General features: G+C 42.4%; 1 protein-coding gene across 3 annotated transcripts in view; it reads right to left on the minus strand.

Annotated features, from left to right (window-relative positions):
- Window positions 1-215: 215 nt before the first annotated feature.
- LOC106574604 (serine/threonine-protein kinase 11-interacting protein) overlaps window positions 216-13,592 on the minus strand; it is a 48,297-nt gene continuing 34,920 nt past the window's right edge. For all 3 annotated transcript variants that reach the window (XM_045697867.1, XM_014150583.2, XM_014150584.2), the window contains exons 23-26: window positions 11,629-11,713; window positions 10,478-10,560; window positions 6,721-6,947; window positions 216-1,350 (exon numbers count right to left, since the gene is read on the minus strand). In XM_045697867.1, coding sequence (XP_045553823.1) covers window positions 1,210-1,350; window positions 6,721-6,947; window positions 10,478-10,560; window positions 11,629-11,713 — 536 coding nt within the window. In that variant the 3' untranslated portion in view covers window positions 216-1,209. The remainder of the gene's footprint in view (window positions 1,351-6,720; window positions 6,948-10,477; window positions 10,561-11,628; window positions 11,714-13,592) is intronic.

Below are 13,592 nucleotides of genomic sequence, written 5' to 3' on the forward strand. Positions count from 1 at the left end.
TAGTGTGGCCACGTGGATGACTGGAGGATTAGCGTGACGATGGGGAGGGGTGCATTGCTGCGGTTGTGGTTGACGTTGGGCTGACTGTGTGAGAACAATGAAAAACCCCTCTGGAACTACATGATTACAGAGGGAAAAGTAGCTATTGGAACTTTCTCACTGTGAAAATGAAAGAGTTGGACAAACATGTGGAAATACAGTGTCATAAGAGGATGTATTGTACCACAGCTATGCATTTTTATTTAAAGTATAAAAAGCTATAGTTTTTTATCATTGATTTGCTGACGGTAAATAAATGAAGTTACACACATCTGTTTGTTGTCCACTTCTACACATCTTTTCATTTGTCTACATCAAAAATAGTATTCACTTGACATTCGCAATATAGTTAAACTGCACTAGAGAGGTATTAGCATAAGACTATACATTTTAACAGACAGCCACAAACCAACTAACATCTCCCACTTTAAAACAGGTCAGTCAGAACCCTTCCATTTCACATTCCCTATCATGCGTATTCTGAACTTTTCTCAAGAATACAGAACACAGATACTGTCCCGGTTCATTGCCTTGGCTGCAACTCTTCACTTGGGTTGTCCTTTTCCTTTACATAATCACAGTGCATAGAGACATCAAAAGTCCCTGATTAAAAAGAAAAGAACTAAGAGGTGTCACGTCAGAGGTGTCTGGAGCGGAGCCTCACGGGACGGCTAGAGAGCCTTGTGCCGAGCGTGTGATGTCACAACTCACTGCTGCAGTCCCGGGACTTCTGATGAAGTCACAGTCCAATGAGCTTCAGAGGAATGGACTAACTTCCTTGATAACACACACACACAAAATTACCCCCAACTCACATTTTTGCTTACCCCTTTCTCCCTCCTTATCCTGTCCTCACCCCCTGAAACACATGATTCCCCCTCACCCCTTTCACATATTCAAGGTGCATTAGAACGTAGCAGGACTGGCAACACCACAAGGCACTCTCCCTGGCTGGCTATACTGGCAGGGTTAGAAAATGGACGGGATTCAGATGAGGCGTTAACAGATCAGTGCTTTGTAAAAGTGACCAAACATGAGGAAATCATAGTTAGCTTAAACCAGGTAAACATACTGTCCTACTGAGGGACAAGTCTGACAGTGAAGACAGACAGACCCACACTCAAGCATGCGCACGCACACACACAGAGTTGGAAGGGTGGGTGTTTTCCCTCAGGCTGGTAGGGTGAGGTTGGTGATGGCAAGTTTGACTCCGAACATGTTCTCCCATTGTGTTCTGACCCAGACCAGCAGGCCCTGCATCAGCTCTGCACTGTCAGAGTGCAACGACCACGTCTTCTCCTCCTTCACTATCTGCACAGGAAACACATACAGACACTCATATGCTCAAATCAAACTTTATTTGCCACATGTGCCAAATACACGGTACAAAGTGTAGACTTTACCGTGAAATGCTTACTTACAAGCTCTTAACCAACAGTGCAGTTCAAGAAGAAGAAAATATTTACCAAGTAGACTAAAATAAAAAGGAATAATAAAAAGTAACACAATAAGAATAACGAGGCTATATACAGGGGGCACCGGTACCGAGTCAGTGTGCAGGGGTACAGGCTAGTTGAGGTAATCTGTACATGTAGGTGGGGGCGAAGTGACTATGCATAGGTAACAAACAAACAGCGAGTAGCGGCAGTGTACAAGGGGGGGTAAATGTAAATTGTCCGGTGGCGATTTTTATGAATTGTTCAGCAGTCTAATGGCTTGGGGGTAGAAGCTGTTGAGGAGCCTTTTGGTCCAAGACTTGGCGCTCCGGTACCGCTTGCCGTGCGGTAGCAGAGAAAACAGTCTATAACTTGGGTGACTGTAGCTCAGTTGGTAGAGCATGGTGTTTGCAATGCCAGGGTTGTGGGTTCGATTCCCACGGGGGGCCAGCACAGGAAAAAAATGTATGAAATGTATGAAATTGTATGAAATGTATGCATTCACTACTGTAAGTCGCTCTGGATAAGAGCGTCTGCTAAATGACTAAAAATGTAAATGTGACTGGAGTCTGACAATTTTCTGGGCTTTCCTCTGACACCGCCTATTATATATGTCCTGGATGGCAGGAAGCTTGGCCCCAGTGATGTTCTGGGCTGTTCGCACTACCCTCCGTAGCACCTTACGGTCAGATGCCGAGCAGTTGCCATACCAGGCGGTGATGCAACCAGTCAGGATGCTCTCAATGGTGCAGCTGTAGAACCTTTTGAGGATCTAGGGACCCATGCCAAATCTTTTCAGTCTCCTGAGGGGAAAAAGGTTGTGTCGTGCCCTCCTCAAGACTGTCTTGGTATGTTTGGACCATGATAGTTAATTGGTGATGTGGACACCAAGGAACTTGAAACTCTCGACCCACTCCACTACAGCCCCGTCGATGTTGATGGAGGCCTGTTCGGCCCGCCTTTTCCTGTAGTCCACAATCAGCTCCTTTGTCTTGCTCACATTGAGAGAGAGGTTGTTGTCCTGGCACCACACTGCCAGTTCTCTGACCTCCTCCCTATAGGCCGTCTCATCATTGTCGGTGATCAGGCCTAGCACTGTTGTGTCGTCAGCAAACATAATGATGGTGTTGGAGTCGTGTTTGGCCACGCAGTCGTGGGTGAACAGGGAATACAGGAGGGGAGTAAGTACACACCCCTGAGGGGCCCCAGTGTTAAGGATCAGCGTGGCTGACGTGCTGTTTTCCTACTCTTACCACCTGGGGGCAGCCTGTCAGGAAGTCCAGGATCCAGTTGCAGAGGGAGGTGTTTAGTCCCAGAGTCCTTAGCTTAGTAATGAGCTTCATGGGCACTATGGTGTTGAACGCTGAGCTGTAGTCAACGAACAGCACTCACATAGGTGTTCCTTTTGTCCAGGTGAGCCTTTTGTCCAGGTGAGAAAGGGAAGTGTGGAGTGCGATTGAGATTGCGTCATCTGTGGATCTGTTTGGGTGGTATGCGAATTGGAGTGGGTCTAGGGTGTCCGGGAGGATGCTGTTGATGTGAGCCATGACCAGCCTTTCAAAGCACTTCATGGCTACCGACGTGAGTGCCACGGGGCGGTAATCATTTAGGCAGGTTACCTTCGCTTCCTTGGGCACAGGGACTATGATGGTCTGCTTGAAACATGTATACGTATACACACACCTATATCATGTGGTTTGGTACACGGCAAAGAATGAGTTGCTGGCAATTTCAAACATTTTGGAAGTGATGGAACAATGCTTGAAAGTGTTGATTGTTTGAGGATAGATTCTGAATGATCTTTTGGACAGCATATAGATTATATTAGAAAAACAACTAACTATAAGCCTGGGTAACAATACAGAGTTTTTCTACTGTATCCATTAGTTTACTATGGTATTTCTATCTGCTGCTTCCTATCCTAGACTATAGTGACATCTTTCAAATCACAACAGAGACCTTACTTTGAGAATTCGATGCCATAATCTTTGCAGATTCATTCTTGTATGCCATAAGACATCATTGCACAATGTCTGAATCACTAAATGGACCGTCACTCCCAAACAGAAGACAACTGCATTGGAACCAATTTCTTTTTTTAAATGGATCAACTTAAAACATGTTTTGTCGTGTTGTGTATATTTATTAAAAGGAACACCCAATTGACAAATCTTTTACCTATAGAAATCAGGACATTAAAATCACACATTGAATTTAAGAAAGCCCTTTTTCAAATGTTAAGATCAAACTGTTTTTTAACTAATAGAAACATCACCATGGGACGACATTTGTAAATATGTACACTACCGGTCGAAAGCACCTACTCATTCAAGGGTTTTTCTTTATTTTTACTATTTTCTACATTGTAGAATAATAGTGAAGACTCAAAACTATGAAATTACACATATGGAATCATGTAGTAACCAAAAAAAAAGTGTTAAACAAATCTAAATATATTTTACATTTGAGTTTCTTTAACCTCTCTTGGGTATGTGGGACGTGACCGTCCCACCTGCGGGACACACTATTCAACAGCTAGTGAAATAGCAGGGCGCCAAATAAATAAAAATATAAAAAAATCTCAGAATTCAAATTTCTCAAACATACAACTATTATATGCCATTTTAAAAGATAAGATTCTCGTTAATCCAACCACATTGTCCGATTTCAAAAAGGCTTTACGGCAAAAGCATAGCAGTAGATTATGTTAGGACATCACCTTGACAAGAAAAACCACACAGCCATTTTCCAAGCAAGGAGAGGCATCACAAAAACCAGAAATACAGCTAAAATGAATCACTAACCTTTGATGATCTTCATCAGATGGCACTCATAGGACTTCATGTTACACAATACATGTATGTTCTGCTCGATAAAGTTCATATTTATATCCAAAAACCCCATTTTACATTGGCGTGTATAATGTTCAGAAATGTTTTGCCTCCCAAAATACTCATCATAAACGTTGATAAAATATTAAAACTGTTATTCAAAGAATTATAGATACACCTCTCCTTAATGCAACCGCTGTGTCAGATTTCAAAAAAACTTTACAGCGAAAGCACACTTTGCAATAATCTGAGTACAGCGTTCAGACACGAAACCAAACCCGCCATTTTGTGGAGTCAATAAAACTCAGTAATAATATTATAAATATTCACTTACCTTTGATGATCTTCATCAGAATGCACTCCCAGGAATCCCAGGTCCACAATAAATGTTTGTTTTGTTCGATAAAGTCCATAATTTATGTCCAAATACCTCCTTTTTGTTCGCGCATTCAGTCCACTACTCCAAATGCAGGAAGCGCACAGAAATATCACGACGAAAAGTCTAAAAAAGTTATATTACATTCATAGAAATGTCAAACGATGTATAGCATCAATCTTTAGGATGTTTTTAACATAAATCTTCAGTAATATTCCAACTGGACAATTCCAATGTCTTCAGAAAAGAAAAGGAACACAGCTCACACTCATGTGAGCGCGAACCTCTGAGCTCATGTCATTTCCTCACTCATCTGACTCCAGGCCCTCTCGTTCGCTCAATATTCACAGTAGAAGCATGAAACAACATTCTAAAGACTGTTGACATCTAGTGTGAGCCTTAGGAAGTGCAAAATGAACCCTAAGTCACTGTGAAGGCAATAGGCAATCACTTGAAAGAACTACAACCCTCAGATTTCCCACTTCCTGGTTGGATTTTTCTCAGGTTTTTGCCTGCCATATGAGTTCTGTTATACTCACAGACTTCATTCAAACAGTTTTAGAAACTTCAGAGTGTTTTCTGTCCAAATCTACTAATAATATGCATATCCTACCTTCTGAGCCTGAGTAGCAGGCAGTTTAATTTGGGCACGCCTTTCATCCGGACGTCAAAATCCTGCCCCCTACCCTAGAAAAGTTAAAGTAGCCACCCTTTGCGTGAATCAGGCCTTCATGGTCGATTCGCTACAAACAAACCACTACTAAAGGACACCAATAATAAGAAACACGAGCAATGGACATTAGACCGGTGGAAATCTTTCCTTCGGTCTGATGAGCCCAAATTTAAGATTTTTGGTTCCAACCGCCGTGTCTTTGTGAGACGCAGAGTAGGTGAACGGATGATCTCGGCATGTGTGGTTCCCACCGTGAAGCATGGAGGTGGTGGTGTGATGGTGCTTTGCAGGTGATACTGTTGGTGATTTTAGAATTCAAGGCACATTTAACCAGCATGGCTAGCACAGCGATACGCCATCTCATCTGGTTTGAGTTTAGTGGGACTATCATTTGTTTTTCAACAGGACAATGACCCAACACACCTCCAGGCTGTGTAAGGGCTATTTGACCAAGAAGGAGAGTGATGGAGATCTGCATCAGATGACCTGGCCTCCACAATCACCCAACAACCCAATTGAGATGGTGTGGATGAGTTGGACCGCAGAGCGAAGGAAAAGCAGCCAACAAGTGCTCAGCATATGTGGGAACTCATTCAAGACTGTTGGAAAAGCATTCCAGGTGAAGCTGGTTGAGAGAATGCCAAGAGTGTGCAAAGCTTTCATCAAGGCAGATCTCCATCACTAGCTACTTTGAAGAATCTCAAATATATTTTGATTTGTTTAACACTTTTTTTGGTCACTACATGATTCCATATGTGTTATTTCATAGTTTTGAAATACAATGTAGAAAATTGTAAAAATAAAGAAACCCTTGAATGAGTAGGTGTGTTCAAACTTTTGACTGGTACTGTACATATGACCTCAATTACCTGGACTAACCTGTACCCCCGCATATTGACACAGTACCGAAACCCCCTGTATATAGCCATGTTATTGTTATTTTATTGTGTTACACATTTTTTTTTAATTTTTTTTTAACTTTAGTTTATTTAGTAAATATTTTCTTAACTCTTATTTTTCTTATAACTGCCTTGTTGGTTAAGGGCTTGTAAGTAAGCATTTCACGGTTGGATTTGGCGCAAGTGACAAATAAAATTAGATTTCATTGTTGTTAGACAGTAGTAGCCACATTCTTCTTCTTACTAAGTATTGTTCGTTTGTTAGTCGTTTTCATCTGGACACTCTTGAAAACAAGATGGTGCATCTCAAGAGATTTCATCCTGAAAAATGTCTAATAAATATACAAGCGTGTGCCCAGCTTTGCTCATGATAGCATTTAGCTTATCCAGCTTACCCCTGAGAACTTGGAAGAAGCCCTTCCTAATCTAAGACCAATCACATGCCTCTTTCCTCCCTCAGTCTCACCTCATCGTAAAGCTTGATGTCCATTCTGCACGGGTCAGACGTACATAGATGGACAGAGCTGACACAGCTGATTGGCTGGGTCTCCTGAACAGTGACATGCCCACTGCAGGGTTCCCCATTCTCATTGGCTGACGGGTGGGGCAAGCTCTTGCTCCATTGGTGGTCTTCGTTGAGCAGGTACAGGGTTTCCCGGGTGGCCAGCACTGTCAGAGGGGTCACACTGTCTTCTGGCAGAGAGAACAAATACAACACACAGAAAATATGCATTTGGATAAATGTTTAAAACACCCCCCCTGTACAGATTATAATCATATACTTGCATCTAAATAGTTTGGCTTGTATTGTATTGTATTGATCTAACCGGGGGCCTTATGGCACGTCTCAAAGTGTTTTACCGTCTGGTTAACAGACACGGGGAGAGCCATATCAGTGGGACATCGGTACCGTGGTGAGATAAGACAAAGAGCTCTCATCTCCCTAGCACCCCCACCGGGAAACAGCTGCCTCTCTCTCCCCCTCTCCATCTCCTCCTCTCTGTGTTGACCTACTCCATTAAACCAGGAAGGAACTGTCCAGCTTTGATCAGTCGACAATCACCAGGGGTATAGGGTGATAAATAAGAGTCCTGCAACACTGGATCTGACTAGACTTTATTTTTTTATTTCACTAGGTAGGCCAGTTGAGAACAAGTTCTCATTTACAACTGCGACCTGGCCAAGATAAAGCAAAGCAGTGCGACAAAAACAACACCGAGTTACACATGGGATAAACAATCGTACAGTCAATAACACAATAGAAAAATCTGTATACAGTGTGTGCAAATGAAGTAAGGAGGTAAGGCAATAAATAGGCCAATAGTGGCGAAGTAATTACAATTTAGCAATTTACACGAGTGATATGTGCAGATGAGGATGTACAAGTAGAAATACTGGTGTGCAACTGAGCAGAAAAACAAAAACAAATAAGGGGATGAGGTAGGTAGTTTGATGGATGGGCTATTTACAGATGGGCTGTGTACAGCTGCAGCGATCAGTAAGCTGCTCTGACAGCTGACGCTTAAAGTTAGACTACATTGATCTCCTACAGGGAGAGAGAGTCATGTAACACTGGGTCTGACTAGACTAGTGATCTCCTACAGGGAGAGAGAGAGTCATGCAACACTGGGTCTGACTAGACTACAGTGATCTCCTACAGGGAGAGAGAGAGTCATGTAACACTGGGTCTGACTAGACTACAGTGATCTCCTACAGGGAGAGAGAGAGTCATGCAACACTGGGTCTGACTAGACTACAGTGATCTCCTACAGGGAGAGACAGTGGGAGGACTGGGTCTGACTAGACTACAGTGATCTCCCAGAAGGAGAGACAGTGGGAGGACTGGGTAGGGAGTGATATACGTAATAGTCCTCCCTCACTCCCCACATCAGTCCAATGAAGTCCAGGGATATAAAGTGGCTGGACTCAAATGGGTAGACACTTTCCTATTCTATTCCTCATCCTCCTGGTGTTTAAACCCAGTTTAAAACTAATCCTCCATCCTCCTGATGTTTTAACCCAGTTTAAAACTAATCCTCCATCCTCCTGATGTTTAAACCCAGTTTAAAACCCTTCTATTCCTCATCCTCCTGATGTTTAAACCCAGTTTAAAACAAATTCTCCATCCTCCTGATGTCCTCCTGATGTTTAAACCCAGTTTAAAACTCTTCAGCAGAGGCAGGTCAGTGCATGTTAGAATTACAGAAGTTAACATTCTTTTCACCTGCACAGCCCATAGCCTGCAGCCATGCTTGGCTACGGATGCAAAGTCTGCACCCACAGGCAGGGAGAGACACACAGATACACTCAATTACACAGAGAAACATTAACATTTACGCATTGCACGTACATACATAAATACACTTAACAAAAATATAAATGCATAAAGAATACAATTTCAATGACTTTACTGAGTTACAGTTCATATAAGGGAATCAGTCAATTGAAATAAATTCATTAGGCCCTAATCTATGGATTTCACATGACTGGGCAGGGGCGCAGCCATGTGTGGGCCAGGGAGGGCATAGGCCCACCCACTGGGGGCTTTATTACAGAAAGAAATACTCCTCAGTTTCATCAGCTGTCCGGGTGGCTGGTCTCAGACGATCCCCAGGTGAAGAAGCCAGATGTGGAGGTCCTGGGCTGGCGTGGTTACACGTGGTCTGTGGTTGTGAGACCGGTTGGACGTACTGCCAAATTCTCTAAAATGACGTTGGAGGCGGTTTATGGTACGAAAATTAACATTAAATTCTCCTGCAACAGCTCTGTTGGACATTCCTGCAGTCAGCATGCCAATTGCACGCTCCCTCAAAACATGAGTGATCTGTGGCATTGTGTTGTGTGACAAAACTGCACATTTTTAGAAGTGGCCTTTTATTGTCCCCACCACAAGTTGCACATGTGTAATGAGCATGCTACTTCTTAGGGCTAGGTGTCCCGCTAACGGGACAACTTCCAGTGAAACTGGAGGGCGCGCAATTCAAATAAATAATCATAAAAATTATGGATATTAAACATTTAGGTACATACAAGTGTCTTATATTGGTTAAACGCTTAAATTCTTGTTACTCTAACTGCACAGTCCGATTTACAGTAGCTATTACACCAAAAGCATGCCATGCGATTGTTTGAGGAAGGCGCCCCACATCAAAATGTGTTTCCACCGGCACAGGTTTCATAAATTCACAAATAGCGATTAAATATTCACTTACTTTTTGAAAATCTTCCTCTAATTTGTCATCCAAAGGGTCCCAGCTATAACATGTAGTGTCGTTTTGCTAGATAAAATCCTTCTTTATATCCCAAAAAGTCTGTTTAGTTGGTGCCACCGATTTGAGTAATCCACTCGTTCAACATGAAGAGAAAGGAATCCGAAAATCTCAAAATACGTTTCTATATACTCCTCAGATACCCTAAAATATAATCAAACTAATATTTCTTACGGAAAGAAGTATGTTCAATAGGATTTTAGCAGGTGCGTCTTGTCTTCATGGCGCCCGCAAACACGAATTTCCAAGACTGTGTCCCTGTACTAAAAAGGATATTTCTTATTCGTTTTGGAAGTTACAGGCCTGAAACCTTGAACATAGACTGCTGACACCACGTGGAAGCCATAGGAATTGCATCCTGGGAACTAGAATTGAGTATGTCCTTATACTTGCCATTGTAAGAGCATAGTCTATCAACAAAAACAATTCTGGTTGGTTTTTCTTTGTATTTTCTCCTACCATATCTATTGTGTTATATTCTCCTACATTATTTTAACAATTCTACAAACTTCGAAAGTGTTTTCTTTCCAATGGTACCAATTATATGCATATCCTGGCTTCAGGTCCTGAGCAACAGGCAGTTTACTTTGGGCATGTCATTCAGGCAGAAATTATGAAAAAAGGGGCTTAGCCCTAAGAAGTTTTAATTAATCAGCTTCTTCATATGCCACACCTATCAGGTAGATGAATTATCTTGGCAAATGATAAATGCTCACTAACAGGGATGTAAACACATTTGTGCACAAAATCTGAGAAATAAGCTTTTTGTGCATATGGAAAATGTCTGGGTTCTATTTTTCCATCTCATGAAACATGGGACCAACACTTTACATGTTGTGTTTATATTTTTGTTCAGTATACACACACACACACACACACACACACACACACACACACACACACACACACACACACACACACACACACACACACACACACACACTTCTAATGTACCTTGGTGTAGAAAGGACAGGAGGTAGAAGAACTGTAGCTGGCCATCCTCCACATCAGTCTGCATGTCTTCACACACTAGGGGCCTGGGGAGACACAGAGGAAAGGCTTACATAAGAGACAACCAGGTTAATATTCACCACGTCACATACATCAGGCCCATACACCACATCAGACTCTGAATCTAAGTGCTTTTGAGACGGGGCAGATCTCAAAAGTGTGGAGATATGTCCATTTTTCCTGATTCTTATCTGTATCACAGACACATAAACACGACTTTGGTCTATGGTTTCAAAATGGCCGCCTGGGTGAGTTTGTTTTCGAAAGCGAGCAGACAGAGGTAATACTAATTCTGTGTAGTATTTTGTGGTTTCTAAGTCTGTTGTTGACTTTAAAGTGACCATGTGTTAACAGTTATTCCAACTATATCCACGATAGTGTGATTATAAAAGCTACACAGAAATGGTAGGAATGATAAACAATTAAAACAGTCCTTAGTCATACTACTGTCTTGTTCAAACAGTGAGTCTGTTCCCTGAGTAGCTGTGGTTTTCAGCTACACAAAAAAAAAGAAGGGCCGTATAATAACTAACTGAGCCATGAATTATCTCAGTGAATGTACAGTGTGTTCAATCATTACAACAGAAACAAGGGAAAGGTGGATGGTAAATCCATATACTAAAAATGGTTTCCTTTCCAATCTGCTAGTCCTCACTTTCCAGTCCTTTCAGCTGATACAAGAAAAGGGGAGGAAGCCACTTCACGGAAGCCTCTAAGGACCAAGATCATAGGGGAGGAAGCCACTTCACAGTATTGGGATGAAGCCCCTAAGGACATGGCACTGCAGGATCAGCTTTCTAGTTAAAAGGTAATGCATCGTTAGCGCTTTCTTAGCATCTTGAGGCCAACACATGTAAGACATTAGTATGTGGTTTAGCCACTAATTTAGAGCCCAATTTTCAACAATGTGGAGGTTTAGTAACACCAGACAGAAGTTACCACAGCCTTGTCAGTGTCACAGTGGGGGTAAGAGACAGATGGGCCTATGGCTTGGCTCAATACCATCGAGTGGAGATGGTCAGCATATGAGAACATATCCAGGACACATGCAAGTTATTCATGGCAATTATAACATAAATCTGAGCAGTTCGTACCAGAGATGATGCTGTGGGTTGAGCCTGGTGGTGGAGATAGACTTAAGCTTGCTGTCCGACTTGGTAGCCAACTCACGCACCACTCCTGAGGGAGAGATAGAGTGGAGGAAGGGAAAAAAGAATAGGAGATACGAATTAAGTTTAGTGATGCGTCCCTATCAATTGTTCGCTCAACTCTATTTAAAGTGATACTTTGGGATTTTAGCAATGAAGTCAGATGAACTTGTGGATACCATTTTTATGTCTCTGCGTGCATTTTGAACGAAGTTGCTAACTAGCCCTAGTGCAATTGCTAACTAGTGTTAGCACAATGACTGGAAGAAGCATGCTAGCAGATTTCCATAGACTTCCAGTCATTGCGCTAACGTTAGTTAGCATATGCTTGTGAAACTACCTCTAACTTCCTTCATACCGGACACAGATACATAAAAATGGTATAGACAAGTTCATCTGACTCTGGAGAAGTAGATAAAGGGCTTCATTGCCAAAAATCCGAAGTATCCCTTTAAATAGAGTTAATTCATGTTTTATGGTGTTTCCATGCAGTGTATTGGAACATCAGCACAATTAATTTCAATGAACCGTGATGATAAATATGTTGAATGATTGATTGAAAGTAAAATCAGAGCTTACACAGACAGAAGACCTCACTTTGAAGTCTACACTGTATGTAACTGCATGTAACCTACTGGAAATCACACAGGACACGGGCTGGGTTTACACCTGCGGCCCAATTCTGATCTTTTTTTCCATTAATTGGTCTTTTGACCAATCAGATGATCTGATGTGATTGGTCAAAAGAACAATTGTGCAGCCGTCTTCATCGACCTGGCAAAGGCTTTCGACTCTGTCAATCACTGTATTCTTATCGGCAGACTCAACGGCCTTGGTTTCTCTAATGACAGCCTCGCCTGGCTCACAAACTACTTCTCAGATATACTTCAACGTGTCAAATCGGAGGGCCTGTTGTCTGGACCTATGGCAGTCTCTATGGGGGTTAAAAAAACACGAGCTGGCGCACACCCAGAATAAGTTTGTGTGGAGGTGCTGACTAACGGCGAATAAACTATAAACTATCAAAATAAAGAAAGTCGCACACTCCATGTATAATCTCCCAGCAATTAAATGAGTATTTACCAATATTTCGGCATCATGAGTTTCTTTATTTTGATAGTTTATAGACTCTATGCGGGTGCCATAAGGTTCAACTCTCGGGCCGACTCTTTTCTCTGTATATATATCAATGATGTCGCTCTTGCTGCAGGTGATTCTTTGATCCACCTCTACGCAGACGACACCATTCTCTGTACTTCTGGCCCTTCTTTGGACATTGTTAACTAACCTACAAACGAGCTTCAACGCCATACAACACTCCTTCCGTGGCCTTCAACTGCTCTTAAATGCTAGTAAAACGAAATGCATGCTCTTCAACCAATCGCTGCCTGCACCCGCCTGCCCGACTAGCATCACTACTCTGGACGGTTCTCACATAGAATATGTGGAAACTATAAATACCTAGGTGTCTGGCTAGACTGTCAACTCTCCTTCCAGACTCACATTAAGCATCTCCAATCCAAAGTTAAATCTAGAATCGGCTTCCTATTTCGCAACAAAGCCTCCTTCACTCATGCTGCCAAACATACCCTCGTAAAACTGACTATCCTACCGATCATTGACTTCGGCGATGTCATTTACAAAATAGCCTCCAACACTCTACTCAGCAAACTGGATGCAGTCTATCACAGTGCCATCCATTTTGTCACCAAAACCCATATACTACCCACCACTGTGACCTGTATGCTTTCGTTGGCTGGTCCTCGCTACATATTCGTTGCCAAACCCGCTGGCTCCAGGTCATCTATAAGTCTTTGCTAGGTAAAGCTCTGCCTTATCTCAGCTAACAGGTCACCATAGCAACACCCACCCTTACACATGCTCCAGCAGGTATATTTCACTGGTCATCC

The sequence above is a fragment of the Salmo salar genome, chromosome ssa16 (genome assembly GCF_905237065.1).
Source record: "Salmo salar chromosome ssa16, Ssal_v3.1, whole genome shotgun sequence".
Lineage (NCBI taxonomy): Eukaryota > Metazoa > Chordata > Actinopteri > Salmoniformes > Salmonidae > Salmo > Salmo salar.